Source organism: Python bivittatus, unplaced genomic scaffold, assembly GCF_059951505.1.
Source record: "Python bivittatus isolate LINGU-HERP-01145 unplaced genomic scaffold, Pbiv_v1 ctg000210_np1212, whole genome shotgun sequence".
NCBI classification, from domain to species: domain Eukaryota; kingdom Metazoa; phylum Chordata; class Lepidosauria; order Squamata; family Pythonidae; genus Python; species Python bivittatus.
The window spans coordinates 19,296,149-19,313,334 of record NW_028277053.1 but is presented as its reverse complement, the minus strand read 5'-3'; the positions used below and the strand labels follow the sequence as shown (position 1 = coordinate 19,313,334).

The following is a 17,186-nucleotide window of genomic DNA, read 5'->3' as shown; positions in this document are numbered from 1 at the left end:
AGCCAGTTGGGACCCTCTTTTAAGATGAGTCAAGTTTGACAAAGGTTGCAAAGTGGCATGAATAATAGGATATTGCTATACCAGAAAAGGGTTAGGGTTAACAGAGACAGTTAAGATGTAGTGATCTGCTTCTCCCGAGTCCATCCAACCTCACAAAGCCTGTAGTTATGCTGCTGTTCGAATGCATCTGTAGAAGACTAGCGTTGTCTACCCGGGTTCAGATGCTTCGGGCTGAGAAGCGCCTGCTTTCATTATTTTCATCTGACCCACCAGGGGGCGCACGCTAATAATAAACAGTTTCTGGAAACACGGGTGACCCACCAGAAGTGAGGACTTATGAGTCACAAATGTTCTCGTTTGTACCGTCCCATCACGTGTAATGTCAGTTACGGAGGAGATGTGAACAAAAGTGTGTGATCTTGTTTCGAAAGGAGAAACTATTACAAATAGTGCCACGTACGTTTTGTCAGTGTAGTTTTAGTTTCTACTAATTACTAAAAGTGACTACCCTAATAGTAATTTGGGAAAATTAGGCAAAAGGGTTCCTGAAGAGTCACGCATACAGTGTGTCTCTGTTGATCCTTCCTGTCTTTTCACTGACATCGGGAAGAGCTCCTCTTTGCATACTGAGGATTCTTGAGGTAGTGGCTGGGTCCTGAACAAAAGCTAAATTTCATTTACATTTAATTAACTGTTAAGAATACAGCTAATATGGTTATTTTCTGCTCTTCCACATTAAAAAGTAGAATTGGTTCTCAACCTTGGAGGTTCCTGGAAGCTGTCTTCAAACTTCTGTGGGAGGAACCCAGCTTGGTATTTGGAGGTGGTGAACCTGCGACTCACAGAGCGGCAGGAAGTCTCCACGTTGATTCCTGGCTGCTCTGTGCCAGGGCAGCGCACGACAACCTTCTCATGCGTTTCTCGGTAGAGAAAAGGAGGAGGAAGCGCAGTGTGATGAAGACTGCAGAAACGTAACTGATTGTGGAGAGTGTTAGCCCAGAATCTTTCCCCTGTCTCGCCAGTCTGCGTGGATTGTTTTGGGGTGGAGCCACGTTGGGCCCACCTGAGGAGCAGATCTCACGGGTCCTCCCGGCGTGGCTGCCAGGAGAGGCGAACGTCGTGTCCGCCTTCAGAGGCGAGGGCGTATTTACAAAGCAGAGGCCCAGTGGCTGAGGAAACTTGAAACGATTGTGCTGTGGAATGCAGACACCGGGCCGGCCGGCCGGCCGAAGTTAAATAATGTTTTCTTCAGCGCCATACCCTTAAATGAGAAGCGCAAAGGGAAAGCGCAAACAGAACAGTGGCGTTCGCGGGGAGTCAGGAAAGTCAAGATGGCGGTTTCGGCAGAGCCATAGAAGCCCTGCTGCTGTGCACGGGTGTGCCACACTGATGCACGGACGAAAGGGGCGGGGCTTCAAGCACACCGTCACAACTGCCATTTCGACTTTTTGACACAAACCCCTCCCACAACGCCACAAAAGCAGAAACGTCAGCACCTTTCAAGTATTATAGCTTGAGGTCAATTAACAAGCTAAAAACTAACGTATAAATAAAAAGGGACAGGAAAGGAAGGAAAAATGGAGAGAAAGACTAAACTACTCAAAGAAACTTACCAAATTCTTGAAAATCATCTCCCTTCAATTCAAACCCTGATCAGTAATATGTATTAATAACGCACTGCTGCAAATCAGAAGTAAATTGGTCACTCCAATAAATGTTACGGTCAAAGAGTTCGTTGCTCTTAGTCTGCAGATACTTTTCACTTGCTAGCAGTGGAGCCTAGGAGAGGCGAAGCATCCTTACCGGAAGCTGTAATAGGAAAAACATATTAAGGCAGTTTCCTACAGGGAGTCCCCAGGTTAAGGATGACCCATAGTTGAGAACGGAGCCTGTTGTAGCAAAATTCAAGTTAAATACACAACGGTTAGGGTACTACTTATACAGTATTATACAATAATACTGTTCCGGTTCACCTACAAATTCGGCTTAAGGACAGACCTTGGGAACAAAACCTGTTCTTAAACTGGGGACTTCCTGTATTTCAGTCCTGAATTTGAAAGAACAATTAGGGTTAACTTTGCAGTTCCACTGCAGTATTCTTCACGAGAATTTTATTTAGCCTATAAGAGTGAAGGATTCACCAACGAGAAGTCTATTTCCCAAAAGCGAGGATCTCAGTGGATTTAGCAGCAAAGGAACTGACTAAACCACATTATAGCCTACGAACCAACAGGCTGCATTTTGGTTCTTCCCATGAGAAAGAGAGGAGCGCCTTCCATAATCTGGTTGACGTGTAGCCCAAACCAGAACGTTGCTCCTCTCGGAGAAAGAGACCCAGACACGAAAGCTTTGTTCACAGGTTCTGCTCCTGTTTAAGCTGCATCAGTAACTCCACACAGCTTGTAACTTGGCTTAGGAGCTTTGCATAAAACAGAGCCAGGCCCTCTCACCCTGAACTATGCAAACCTATGGAAGTTATAGTGATGTCACTTCTATAACGTTCTAGTCCAGAGCTGCTGAATGTGGCTTCTATTGAAGGAAGTAAGAGAAGGGCCTCTGTAGTGGGTCAATTTACATTTGAACCCAGTCCCTCTCTTTTCAGGCTTGGCAGCAGGCGCTTCAGAGAACATGTGTAGAATTCAGGCAAATTCAGTCAAGGACATACTTTAAATTTTCAAATCCCACAGGATCAGCCTTGTTGTATTCTTGTGATGTTACTCCTCAGTTCTTTCCAGGACAGCTGAAGAACATGAGTGGGAAACTGAGTCTCAGCGTATACAAGCTAAAGAAGGGGGAGCCCGCAGCCACTTTATTATTGTAAAATTGGGTCATAAATTGACTCTTGAGCTAGAATGATAGTCTCTGTGCCGTGACCCATGCTTTGCGTTACTGCTATCTTCGTTGTATCAGCCCTTCCCATCATCCTTATGGGAGTCCTGGACTGCTGTTACTCCCACACTGCAGTTGGGCCACAGAGGAAGGTCACTGTGGGTTGCTTCCAAACAAGTCTCTGCTCTGACAGCGATGGCCCTGCCATTCATTTCTCATTTTTCATACATTTGAGATGCTGTTTGAAAGGAGAATGTTGGCATTTTGTTTAGTCTGAGCCTGTTCAAACTCTGCATTCCTGAGACTCCACAGTTACTCCAGATATTATTTGAATAAGAAATGGCACCTGTCATTAGTCTTTGTTCAGGCCTTTTTTGCTGAAAAGATGGAAGTCCAAGTAAAACTCATGACCAGAGACAGGAGAAGTAAGTTCTACTTGTTCTGTGACCTTTAAGTGCCATTCAGTGCCTTTTGTTTTCTTAATACGCTTTGTCTACCCTGGCTTTTAGAAATCCTCTTGCCTGGTAATCCCTTGGTTTGACAGAATGGAGACACGTCATTCTCTCTTGCTAATCCTTTAGGGTTGGTCTTCATTCTGGAGATTCTCTGCCTTTCTTTAGAGCCAGGTCCACAAATTCATCTGAGCCACAGCATGGTCGGTCCCACAGCAACCTTTCAGCCAGGCTGAAAGATGGCATCACCAGGCCCAGCCCAACCATTGCAAAGAAACTATGTGCATGGAAGCCGATGGGAGGTGGGGTGGGGGGTTGCGGGGGGACTGGGAGCCTTGGAGCTCGGGGCGCAATGGATGTCCTTTCTATCATTTAGTCCCAGTCCCAGGTAAAGCCTGGTTTGGATTTTCTTCTGCAAGAGGCAAAATGTTTCAGTAGCTACACGAGAAAATTATTTTCCATGAATTAGCCATATGCAGCCTGTTCTAGTCAGCAGATAGATGGTTGACATCACAGGATAAAAGTTAGAATTCCAAAAAATAAGGATCCATAATGAAGAAGTGTTTCCACAAGAGCATTTGCTCACAGTTTGGCAAATGAGAAGCTGGTGATCAGAAACTGAACACACAGTTGGCTGTATTCTGAAAGGACATATTCTTGGCTTATTTCTGGAAATGAAAGAAAGTGAATGTCGGCCCATAGTGCGGTTGAGACATATATTGGCTGTGTCAGAAATCCTTTGCTACACAGCTTATACCAGATTTGAAACCCATGAGCCACAATCTACGCCGTTGGCCAAGGGGTTGTCACTCCACTGGGGTTTCCACGGAGGAGACACAGCGACTATATTGAGGAAATAAGCTATGTCAAACAGGCTCCATTTCTTTCACTAAGGTGGCTTCTGATTAATGTGTGGGCATAAAAATGGGGTCACGAAGTGGGCAGGAATTCGCTAGATGCCACTTGTGAAGAATTATTGCTCTAGGTATTATGTGGTGCCCAGTGAGAAAGATTCCTGTATTGTCCCTGTGAGAGCCTGGGGTGATTCTCTTGGGCTGTTGGGGAAAGATTTGCAGCGGCGATCGCAGGCTTTCCAAATAGTCGTATGCGTGTGTTTATGTCTGCGTGTGTGGCACACAGGAATACTGATGATTTCAGGATGTTCAAAGAGTAAGGTTTCTCCAAAATATTGCATAATATCTTGACTTCTAGAACTGCAGCCCACAAGCATTCCTAGAGCAAGATTAAAAACTGGGTTCCACAGCTGTGTGGGAACTTTGCCTGATGTATATTTCAGCTCACTTTGTACATCATGAAAAGAGACACATTTAAGCTATTTCTTCTCTTCTTATGGAGCTGATTGTGGAGCATCAAAGGTGTTTGTGCCTGGAGTGATATACAGCAGTTTCTCCTTAATTAAGGTATAAAGCATATTTAATCAGAAGAAATGTCACAAATTCAGCTATTTGGTTATTATACAAATACTATATACATGCAGATGTTCAAGCCAGAATGTCACAAATCCAGCAGCAATTTCATTCAATACGTATGTCTCAAATTTGGGCAAATAAGTCACCAAGTAACTACTAATATGAGATAGTAAGTTTGTGTACAATGCTTTGTAAGTTATTGCTCTTTGTACAGTAACCTACACCAAGCTTTGATAGCACAAAGTAGGAGAAACATGCCAAAATGTGAGTCCTGTGCCATAGTTTGGTGGGCCAGTCATCTGCTTGTAGGCAAGAGCGTTGGGAAGTGGCATTTGGGCATCTGTGGAAAAGCTGCATTTTCGCTCAGATCCAACAGCAAGACTAAACGCCTCTTGCATCCACTGAACCTTCTCAGAAGGGTTGACTTCAGAATAGACGCGGGTAGCGGGAGTGGGGACCCTCCGGCTCGGCAGGTGTCGGACTATAATTCCCAGCAGCTCCAGACAGGCTGGGCCGTGGTGAAACAGGGGAGCTGCAGTTAAGCCAATCCGGGAAGGGGCAAGTCCATAAGGTTGGATGCAGGATTTTTCAGCCTGGAGGTACGCGGCTCCTCGCAGCTTGAGAGCTCCAGCAGCTGCGTGGTGCCACTTTCCATGTTTATTATTGTTACAGTTTTAGATTGCTCAGTTTCCTCACAAAATTACCAAAATAATATGAAACTGTTATATCACAGAAACACCACCTTCCACCCACATAAAGATGCTTTCTTGTCTATTTCTGTTCTGGGTGATTACATGGACGCAGCCATGCAAGATTTCTTGACTGTCCCGTGAAGCTGGATCGCTCTTGCCTATCTCCATGATGTTTCTTTGACTTCCCAGCCTGGGCTGGGCTGGGCTGGGCTGGGCTGGGCTGGGCTGGGCTGGGCTGGGCTGGGCTGGGGTGTCCCATCCAAGCGGTCACCAGGCCCGGCCTTGCTTAACTTCCAGGCTCAAAGCAGGTGGCCCCAGGGCCTGCCTGCTCTTAAGCAGAACGGAGGGAAAAGGGCTGCAGGGTAGTTGGCTGTCACTAGAGGGCAACCCTCCGTTTTGCAGGAGGAAGGAGCATGGCTGGAGGCTGCGTGGGCACGCTTTTTGCACCCCAGCTTCAGCGGGTAAGAAATGCCCTGCTCCTAAGCAAAGGGACCGTGAGGCCTGAGGCACCCCAGGGACAACCAGCTCTTGGGAAGCTCCTGGCAGGGACATCAACACTGTTTCCTCCTTGGAGGATGGGCTGCTTCAGAAAATAGAGGTTCTGTCTTGCTCTCACGGTGGACAGCAGCTGTCCTTTCTTTACGCTTGCAAACACTTGTAGTCCAGCTCATCCCTTAAACATTTAAAAAAAGGTAGTGCTCATCCTGGAGAAGTTACTTGCTTCTGCTCCTGCCACAAAGTAAGGACCAATCATTTTATTCGTATCTACCAAAACTATTGAAATAGTAATATTCAAATGGTAGTACCTGACTTCCTTTCAGAAAAGATGTTTCAATATTTTCTTACAGAAGTTGTGTTTTTTCTCCAGTCATTTTTGAAAACTACAAGTCTGGGGGATCAGAGACTGGAGGAGGCTCCAAGAATGATGTCTCCTTCATTAAGACCATCAGCTCTTTAGAAAAGACTAGCCCCCTTCCGTCTGAATGGCTCCTTCAGCAGAACAGTGGGGACAGCCCCCCTTTTCTCATAGCTCCCTTGAAAATCTGCCGTGGATGGTTGAGACTCTCTAGAAGAGATTTAAGATGAAAAGGAGGTGTCTGCCCACACATAACTTAACTTTGGCCATTGTATTTTTCAAGCCATCATTGTGACTCAATCATTTTTCATGTGGCTGGGGAATGGAATAGGCATTTGTGTTTACTTGTTCCCTGGGTGACTTGCACGTAAAAATTAACTTTTGGTCAAGGCGTTCTAACTCATAACCACCCCAGGAAGGAAGTGATTCTAACTGGCTAAACATCAGTGCGTCATTGTCTTGAGATCAATGAGATGAACAGAAGTAGCTTTCCAGGTAATCTTTAAATTGAAACCTCCAGACTTTCTCAATAGGAGACTCTCGGGAGAGGGTGCCTGTGTGTAATCTGGAATCGGAGCAATTCAGCCTGGGAAACAAGGCTGCAACTGAATACCTGAACGAGTAACCAGCTTGGCAACTCTGCATTTAAAATCGACTGTGGCGTACATAGGATTGAATAAGCATTGTAATCCAAGGAATTTGCATCAACTTGTTTTCTCTGTGCAAGCAGAGAAGGAAGTTGATTCTGAGCATTTTATTTTCTGGGCATGTTTTCTTTTTTGTTTCTCAAGTAAGACGTACCTTGTGAATTGTACGTGGTCTCGTGGATGAACTACCTTGGTCGCAAACTCATAAATGCAAAAACAGGAATATTGAGTAGGAGGGTCGGAGGAGCCAAGTAAGGAGTAAGAACATAGCAATACCATAGTATCTATACCTGCACTGGCTCTTTTTATCTTTACTGTCAGCATTAGCTACTCCTTCCGTCCATGGGACTCTGAGAAATATAGCACTTGGGTTGGGGCCTCTAATGTAATTTATCAGCTGCTTCACCAAACTGCCATTCCCAGAATAAAGTGAATCAGACTGCTACAAAATGCTGCCTGAGAGGCCTTTGAGCGACTTTTGCCTTACCAAGTACACTCCAATACATGAAATACAGCACAACATTAAAATCTGCACGCATCAAAATACTGCAGAACAACCAGAGTTTGAAAAGGATGAATTGCCAGTAACATCCCAGTCTAATAACCTTAAAAATGGTCAACTGGTTTCCAGCCAAGTTCAAACCAGGGTGGCCAATACCTGCCCATCTGGGACTTTAAAGCCTACTTGTAGGTTCACTTGAGATAGAATTGCACAAATCTGAGACAAAAGTTCCAGGAGTAAATGAGTTCTTCTCGCTCAGTGGATAGTGTCTCCTCTCACGTTTCTGCCATAATTGTGGTGGATCTGTGCCTCATTTTCTGTAATGTTAGCCAACTTCAGCCGATGGATGAGGAAATGGAGGAGGGGAAGGAGCCTAAGGAAAGGCATGCTGGGAAGAGACCTGCTCTGAAGGTAGAAGTGACTCCCTTCCCACCAGGAGTATAGCAGAGTATTCTTCCTTTACTTTTCTGATTTATTACGTATCGTTTCAAAACTTGCTCAGGCTTCTTATGAGTCAGTGATAGAACAAGGAAAAGAAGTCATAGTTGCAACTTCTGAGTCTTTGCCCCACGTTCGACAATGCTAGATGATGAACACACCATCCTGTTCTTAGAACATAGAGTTCCCAGCACTTGCTTAATGTATACCTATGTACTAAAGAGAATGTATTTGCATATTTTGTTGTTTCTGTAGTACTAAGTGGCCCCAAATCAATAGTTTTTGCAAATAGATAGGATGACTCAGCCCATTCATCTCCCATATTTGCATACCCAAAATCTCCTGAATCAGGTTTTGAGAAATGAAGTGATTTAAGATGAAGCTGATGTAATTTAAGATGCATTTGATGCAATTCACATGTTCAGATAGAGTTGTGATTAATTAAGCCATTGATTTATACCTAGAAGCAGTGCAATTGTAAACCCAAAGTTTCTTCCTATCCTAAGTTGTGGTAGCTTCATCAAAATAGTGCGAACCCTTGTCATCCTTTTTGTGGATGACTATAGGATTTGTGTTGACTATAATTATTGAACACTCATAGCCATTTTGAAACACAAGAAAACTGTACAGTAATCCCTAAAATTAGCACGTCATCATTGGGACCTAGTTGACTGTGGCTGATCTCAGAAGCTAAGCAGGGCATTACCCAGTTAATACTCGGATGGGGAACGACCTGCAAATTCCAGGCCTTTTGGCTAGAAAATTGGTTAAAAAACTGTATCCTGGAAGAAGCCTGCATCACACTTGTGTGTAATTGTGAGCTTGACCTGAAGACTTCTCTACTAGTTTAAAAGAAGTCTTAAAAGAGAACTCCTGATATTCAGCTCCCCCACGTGTGATACAGTCTCACCACTTTGTAGCTGCCTGACACCTCCTTCCCCCATGTTAACTGAGGCCTTATGCCAACAGAAGTGTACCCATCATTTTGCTGAATGGAATTCTTTCAATGTACAAGTTTTCAATGTACAGATGTTTTTTGCATCTGTAAAGGGGGCCCCTTTGTAAGACCTAGTTACATGCCATCTTTGTTTTTAACCGAGTGAAATGCAAAGATCACATGAACGTGTGAACCCCCATCCCAGCACTGATCTGGACCCTGTGTGTCTTCGGATGCCAAGAGGGGATGGCAGGTGACGGCCAGCATTGGCATGCATATAAGTAACCCATCAGCAAACCTCTGCAGTCACGCCAGCCGACTCCTGCCCCAGGGTTCTGGATGGTATTTTTTATAAGGAGCTCAGTCGTTCTTTGGAAACATTCTGAAGCTCAAATAATTGTTTTGGCCACTCAGCACAGCTTCTGTATTGACCAGTCTGAAATTGGGTCTGTCAGAACGGGGAAAGAATACTTCTCCGGGGCTAGAAAACCCGTTTCGGCAGTTAATGCTCGTTATTTGTGCTTAGAGGCTAGTGGGAATCTTTTGATATGATTACAAGATGGATTACAATTCTCCAAATAAAGGGGAAATCATTTGGCTTTCCACCAAAATTAATCTGGGAACAATGTCCACATTACTGGCCATCCTAGAGGTTTCTTTTCATTCATTTTTTTAATTCCTTTGGCAGAAAGCCTGCTAGAGTTGCTTAAGACATCAGTAGCATTGGAGATACAGTAGAAGATGATAAGGGGCATTAACCTGAATTTTTTTCAACTCTTGTAGTGGGAAGCTGATCTGTCAGTGAAGCCAGTAGATAGGAGCTTCTTTTGAACCAAGTAGAACAGACAACCCTTTCTAGAAATCTGTGTTAGGACAATATATAGCTTGGGAAGCTGGCAAAAAGCTGTATCCTTCCCCTTCTTTGAGACCCTTATTTGAGGAATATTGGTGCATTTGTGCCTGCTCACATCTCTGCTGCCCTTAAAGGGTTTCTGGCAGTGCAGGTACTTCCTTAGAAGACCCTTGTGGAAACTGTGGAAGCCAGTTCCTTCTTGGACTGCTGGCCACTTGAGAAGGTCTGTAGTATGCTGTATTAATCTTTGAAGTGGTTTTTAGCTTCTCTGAAGGTTGTGCAAAGCAAAGCAAGTTTGCAAAACAACATTCCCGTCCTCCACCCCTGCTCACTACTGCCGTGCACAAAGGCCCGTTTTCTGCCAAAGGAAGAAGAATGTCCTCTTGAAACACTGAGGAAAGGGCTTCATCCTTACACTTCATCACCTCCGTGTCACAAAATGTTTCATCTAGCCCAGTGTTTCTCAACCTTGGAGACTTGAAGTCCACACATCTTCAAGTTGCCAAGGTTGAGAAACACTGGGCTAGCCCAAGGTGATACTGATTTCCCTATGTACCCCAAGGCTCTCTACAGTATTGTGGTGGGCAGGAAAGAGCTGAGCTGTTGCCTTCGCTGTTGACCACCAGCATAACCTCAGTGTTGCGGGTCTGATCCTTTCTGATAGCTTCTCAGCTATGAAGTGAGAAGCAGCTGCTCCATTCCTTGGCCCCCTCCAGAGATACCCAGACTCCCCAGTCCTGCGTATACATGCCCGAACCGTGGCTCTGTTTTCTCTGTAAAACCTCTTTATGGTCCAAACGGAGTGAATTTGGGGCACGACCCAGAATGCAGTTAGTCACCTGCATCGCTATAAGCGTTTTAAGAGAGCGCCCACTCGCCACGTGGAGGGAGGTGCGGTGCAGCGCTTGAAAGGTTCGCCTGTTGGATTCCGTGGGGTGCTTGAGCTGGCTGTGCGCGTTAATTAAATTTCGTTAAGACCCAAGGTCATGCTCCAAGTCTAATCCTGCTATCTTGGGTTCTGGGAAGAAAGTGGGTGTGGTGAAAATCATTTAACAACAGTAATTAATGGGAGTTCAGTATGTGGGCATGTTTGGAGGCTGTTTGGGGAAAATGTTAAATATTTATATTAAAAATAGCTGCTGAAATGACTAAGATCTTCACTGATTTAGAATCAAACCTGCAAATTATGGTTTATTATAGCTTGCACCCTGGCTGCTGAGCTCTCTCTCTTTACCGCATTTTCATCTTTATTATCCATACTGCCCGGAACATCACAGCTCAGGCGGTATGGCCGATCTTAAAGGCAGGTGTTGGGTGCTTTTACGCTCTGGGCAGCCAACCCAGTGAATCCCAGTTACTCTTGTCCTTTTTGTTAATGCTGGTTTCCCAAACTGGTTTGGCATTCCAGAGAATCTGAGGGAAGGTCCACCCCCTCCAATATGGAAGAGATTTGACCTGGGTTCAGGTCGGTGTACATTCATGGCAGCCCTCGGATGGCCTGGGACCTGAGATGGAAAGGCTGGCATTATGACTAATGCCTTCCTTTGAAGCAACTCATGTGACACGACTGTCATCAGTCGACGCCTTGTGAAGCCGGGGATTTTATAAATGACTAAACATAGATGCCTCCGTGCGTTGCCATGCTTTGACCAGTGAACAGAATTAAAATGGTGCAAAATCAGTACAAAAGTATTACAACCAACAACAACAACAAAAAATCACACTTAATCCATTAAGAAAAACAAGAGTTTTGGAGTGGGGTGGGGGGCTCTACTACTGCCAGTGGAAAGATTTTGATATTGTTTTATTATTCATTCATTTTTTACCCCCCCCTTTCTGCCCAGAGGGCACCTAATCCAGTAGTAGCAAACAAAGAAATGGGAAATGGATTGTTCTGCCAGGGAGAGCCAAGAGTTTGCTAGGGAAAACTCCTGATTCTGGAACATATAAACAGATGAGTCACAGGCCTGCACAGAGTTAAGCGCTCAAGATCCCATGTGATGAAAATGTAAAGCAAGTTTTGGATCGTGGCCATGATAACAGAGGGAAAAAGCAGAAGGTGAGGCACAGCACCTACCCTGGCCTTAAACGTAGTACAATTTTTATTATTATTCCGTGTAAATTCTTTCTTGGGGCAAAAGGTTATCCTGTGTCTTACGGTGCTCTCAAAGCTTCCTACTGAAGTGTGTTGGGCAATGTGTTTGTAATCATAAACTGCATCTATTTCATCTCACCATTTGTTTGTTCCCCACCCCACCCTTTCTGGTTTTTATGCCTTCCCTTTCTTGAGCCTAAAAAACGTAGACTTGCTAAGCAAGGATGGGGAGGAATCTGTGGAGGCCGAGAATATTCCATACCCTTCCCTCGGATGTTAACAAAATTGTTACACCAGGTCAAAAAATCAATTTCATAAGCCAAAGCCACTTAGCATGAGGACTATTTTTCTTCACTGAATTGTCAAGATGTCTGTCAACGTAATGAAGAGAAGACCATATGTACTGAGGGAAATTCAGATGTGGCAAATGTGGCTAGCGGTCCTGCCAATGTCAGAGACAAGGTTCTCTCTCCATTTATTGTAATTCTGAATCTCTCATAAACTCTAGCTCGTACAACCACTGAACGTGGGTTCAGGTGATCCTCCAGCCTAAGGTAACTCTGACTGTTACAATAACCTTACAAGTTATCTCATGTCTTGTGTGTGGATTCCCTCAGTAGATCTGATAGGTAGGGAACTGAGGAGAGATAAGAAGAAGTATTTCTTCATTTATTCAGGATTTGCATTTGGAACCACTTTCAGACAATGCTTTAACAAACTCATGGGTAGGCGTGCCAACAGGTAGTCACTGTAGTAGTAAAAGGACTGAGAGCTAAATGCACAGAGGCAGAATCCATATGAATGCAAGTTCCTGGAGAACAACCACCAGGATGTGGTTGTATGGATGTGGACAGGGAGTCACCAGGAGACAAGTTCAGTTGAAAGAAATTTTATCTGCCTCTTAATTTCAGTCCCTGCTATTTATTGACCAAGCTTTGGTCTTTGGTTACTAGAGAAAGGAGAACAGGCAAGTTGAGGCCTTTGTTTCTTATCAGCTTTTTCTTAGCTTGAGTGTGTTGTCTATTTAGTTTTCTGACTTGAGAACAAACGGGTGAGCATCAGATTAAATAATATAGGCTGGAAGTATTTAATAATTTTAGTCTAAACACATGGGCTACTGGCATTTCCCTCTTGATTTGCATTACTCCTTCCTTAGGTTATCTCTAAAGATCCCACAAGGACCTTCTGCCAAGTCATATGAAATCCTGATTCATTTGTGTGGCATAGCTGGCCAGCTGTTTGTGGTGAGGGTATGTCATAGTACATGTCAAAAAGAGTCTGCCATCTGTCATGAAGTTTAGGCCTGTTCTTCTTCCAGCTGCCAAATTCCTGGACCCAGTGCAGTGGACATCCAGATACGAATTAAAATCTTCCAACCATCTGTCCATATTTGGCTATTGGAGAGGAGAACAACCCCACAGCAGGGCCACAGCCCACACTGTTGCTACTATTAATGTATTGTGGTCATTTCAATCCAGGATCTCACCACAAAAACTGGTGTTCTCGGAAGCAACTGTTTTTATTTCCCTGTGGGACAGTTGTGCAATGCTAATGATAGAAATCTCAGCCTGTCTCTTGATTATTATTATCTTGCAATTTTGAGGAAATCTGGACTGTAGAGTAATTGTCAGCCCAGCTTTTGTTGGCTTTTAAAGCTGGGTGGGCAAGAAAGGGAAGACAGGGGACTCTAAAAGGCCTCTGAATAATTCAAAAAAGAAGCTTTTCTGAGGATACGGGAGTGCTGCCCTCCCTGCTGATGCTGAGAAGTCTTACCCAAGCCAGCATCCCAAGATGCTGTTGGCTGGGAAGTCTCATCCTCCCCAGTCAGCAGGCTTAGTGGTCAGGGTTGATGGGGTTAGCCAATTAATTGTCGAGTTTCCATTGTGATGGGTCTCTTGCAGTTCTCTTCCAGCGTTGGATGGTGGTAGGTAGGTGGAATCTATGCCAAATCCCCCTTAGAGCCAGTTCATGTTCACGACTGGCTTTGACCTTGACAGCAGAGACGTAGCAACAGAAATCCAGATGTGGAAGGCAGTTGAACTATAACCCCCAGGTGTTGGGATAGGGTGAGGCTGGAGCCTGGTGATCATGGGGTTTTTTAAGGTATTGAGGAGTGTTGTTTTAGGGCGCTGGGACTTTGGGGGTTGGATGTTAGATTTCACTGCTTTTATGTTCTTATCACTGCTGCTGTGAGCCATCCAGAGTTATGGCTCACAAGATGGCTGGCCATATCGTCCCTTAATGAATAACTAAATAAACTCTGTGCAACCCTGCATTTCTCGGATAGCACTGGATGTTCTGGACAACCTACCCACCGTTTCGAGTCCAGCGCAGTCATTAATTCCTCTTTCTCTCTTTCGCTCCCTCCCCTAGGAGAGAAACCATACAAATGCACCTGGGAAGGCTGCACGTGGAAATTTGCTCGCTCAGATGAACTGACAAGGCACTACCGCAAACACACGGGAGTGAAGCCGTTCAAGTGTGCAGACTGTGACCGAAGCTTTTCCCGTTCAGATCACTTGGCACTGCACCGCCGAAGGCACCTGTTGGTCTGAAAAATGCTACCTTGTCTATATATATATATATATATATATATATATATATATATTCGCAACTTCAAGAGCTGGGTCTCTTTTAACTACAGGTCATTCAGCAGGACTGAATCCTGTTTTGATGGTGTTAGCACAAAAGGGGCGTTCTGGGTTGTCCCGCAGACACAAAGAAGCAGGAACGAGAATGCTACAATCTTCCCTCCCACCTTAAAGCTGTCCAGCACAGACCCAAGGCATCACCTTTTGCTGGGGATAAAAGCCTAAATGCAGCAAGATTGGGCATTATTTTCTAACCCACATCCTTTTAAAAATATTTATGGCTTGTATTTTTTTCTCAACCATCACACTTTTTTCTCCTGAAGAATTTCTGCTATTATGAAGACTGGATGTCATAAACTGTAGGAAAAAACAAGTCCTCAAGAGCTTTCTCTTCATTTGCTGCTGCTGCTGCTTCTTATTTTTATTTTATTATTATTATTATTTTTATTATTATTAATTTTTCCCCTGTTAAAACACTGCAGAATGTCACCCTGCCTGATTGTTGAAAAAAAATCAACAATTTCCTAAGCCAGCTGAACAGACTGGAAAGAGGAGGGATAAAAAAAATGAAGCTCCTTGAAGTGAAAAAGATTTCTCAGCACACTTATGCAATAAAGATGGCGGTATTTGTACATATTTACCTCTTTCTTGTTATGCTGGACTTTAGAGGCCACTGATTTTTTAAAAAAACTTCCTAAATCTTTTTCTGTTTTTGCTAGAGTCTATAAAACAGGCATCCATAATATTTCAGTATGAGATTACCCATTCTGTATTCATTTGCTTCATCTATAATCGGAAGAGTTCATTAAAAAGTCCTGGGCACATAGTAGAGCCAAGATTGGTCCCACCCTTTCTAAACCAACGTATCCGTCCTCAGCATCTTTCCCCGGAAGTAGCAGATGTTCAAACAGCCATCTCTTATCCCTGGATTGCTCAGCAGTTGATTCACAACTGCACATGCCAAGTAACTCCGTTGATTAGCCCTCTCCATGAGATGGCATGATGAACCTTCTGCTCTATGGGAGTTGATCTGTGATGGCTCACACTTACATGTCAGTCCGTTAGCTGATGTTATAATTCACATGTGCTCTGTGCGTGTGTCTGTGTGTGTGAATTCTGCCACTGAGCTGACTCCTGGGGTATGGTTTTGCTTAGGAGTGTAGCCTCCAGGTTTAACAGCCTCTGTGGCTGGAAGGGAACTTTAATGCTTCAGAATGAAGGAGAGTGGCGAGGAAGAATTTCAAGAGACCCGAGAGTACTTCCTGTTTCCAAAATGAAGAGTCTCAGTCTGGCAAAAGTAATTTTAAACTAACTCCGTGGAGTTACGATACAGGGCCAGTGAGACTTAGTCATCGCTAAGTTGGGTTGGGCTGGGTAGAGGCCAACGTGGTTAGACAAACGGCCACCGTCAGGCATTCCAGAAATATGTAGGGAGTGAATGGAGCCAAAGAGCTCCTCCATGCATGTCAGGGAACCATTTTTAGAGATGGCATGAACTGATTCCAGAGGATTTTAGAAGGAAGTGAAACAGTGGGCGTACTTCTCCTGAAACCTCCCCAAGAAGCGCCAACCTTTGCACCTGTTTCGGTGATCAAAGCCAGAAGCGGCCGCTTCTTTGCTCTGTGTATGGCAGATGAGGCAGACTGCAGTAAAGGGGCAAGCATTTTGTGGGTCTAAATAACTAATGTGAGCTGGCAGTTCTGGCTTCTAAGTGTTACTTAAGATGGTTGAGAATCTACTGGAAACCATCTGTTCATACAATAGGGCATTTGGAAATAGCGTAGGAAGAATAGGTAGCCAACTCATACGCACACCCAGCACACTTCAAATACATACATACGTACATACCTACACCAGCCCATAGTCCTTTCACCCAAGCTGCACACACAGCCACGTAAGTAATATGTGTGCAAATATCATTGGACTTATGGCGGGCAGCTTGTGTCCTCTGTCCCCGTATAGCTGGTTGTAACTCCCCTCTGGCACAGGGCTTAATTGTCTTGGGCTGGAAAAGTTTGCGAATTAGGGTCCTCGAGAGCATGTTGAGGTCAGAACAAACTGAAACACCTGAGGTGTTTAAGATACTCAGCCGGCCAGGGATTTGTCGTACGTCCTAACGTAGGAGCAGAATCAAAGGATTCTGCGCCAGCAGCACTGGCCTCTAGGCCAGTGTTGTCCAAACTTGGCCACTTTAAGATGAGTGGACTTCAACTCCCAGAATTCCCCAGCCAGCATGGCTGGCTGGGGAATTCTGGGAGTTGAAGTCCACCCATCTTAAAGTGGCCAAGTTTGGACAACACTGCTCTAGGCCCATTGCATCCTTTTGAGGTAACTGCATGCAGCCAGCAGTAGCCGCTCCAGACAGAGGGCATTCAGACCGCAGATGCCGTGGAGCATTTTCTACCAACGCGATGGCCAGGTTTCAGCTGAACTCAGGAATGGCCAAGTTCCTTCTGTTCCTTCTATTGCTTAACGTCCTCTTAAATTCAAGAGCGCTTCTGGCTGGCTCATTCCCAGCCCTTCTAAGCCAGCTCTTACGGCCTAGTAGGTTGACCAACCCTTCAGTATAGCTCTAGCAAGACCAAATCAAGTTAGGAGCGATTGCAGGGAATTCCTAGATGAGTTTTGTTCTATTTCCCCAAAATCCGGATTGATTTGCCTGGCGACCTTTTTATAGCTGAGGTCTTTGGAGCTAATATCTAAGGAAGAGAGGCCGGATCCTGGCGGCTGTTCCTGTGGGAGATTTCCTCACTGGGAACATAGGTTTCCATTCTCCTTTATGAGAAGGAGAACGATGGTGTGGACCATAAAACAGTCCTCTGTGTTTCCCTTCTTCTTTTCAGAGAAGAGAAACGGGAAGGGAA

At 44.7% G+C, this 17,186-nt stretch overlaps 1 protein-coding gene across 11 annotated transcripts in view; it reads left to right on the top strand.

The window, feature by feature from the left end:
- KLF12 (KLF transcription factor 12) overlaps nt 1–16,532 on the top strand; it is a 171,210-nt gene extending 154,678 nt beyond the window's left edge. For all 11 annotated transcript variants that reach the window (XM_088139532.1, XM_088139536.1, XM_088139538.1 and 8 more), the window contains one exon: nt 14,105–16,532. In XM_088139532.1, coding sequence (XP_087995658.1) covers nt 14,105–14,286 — 182 coding nt within the window. In that variant the 3' untranslated portion in view covers nt 14,287–16,532. The remainder of the gene's footprint in view (nt 1–14,104) is intronic.
- Nucleotides 16,533–17,186: the final 654 nt, after the last annotated feature.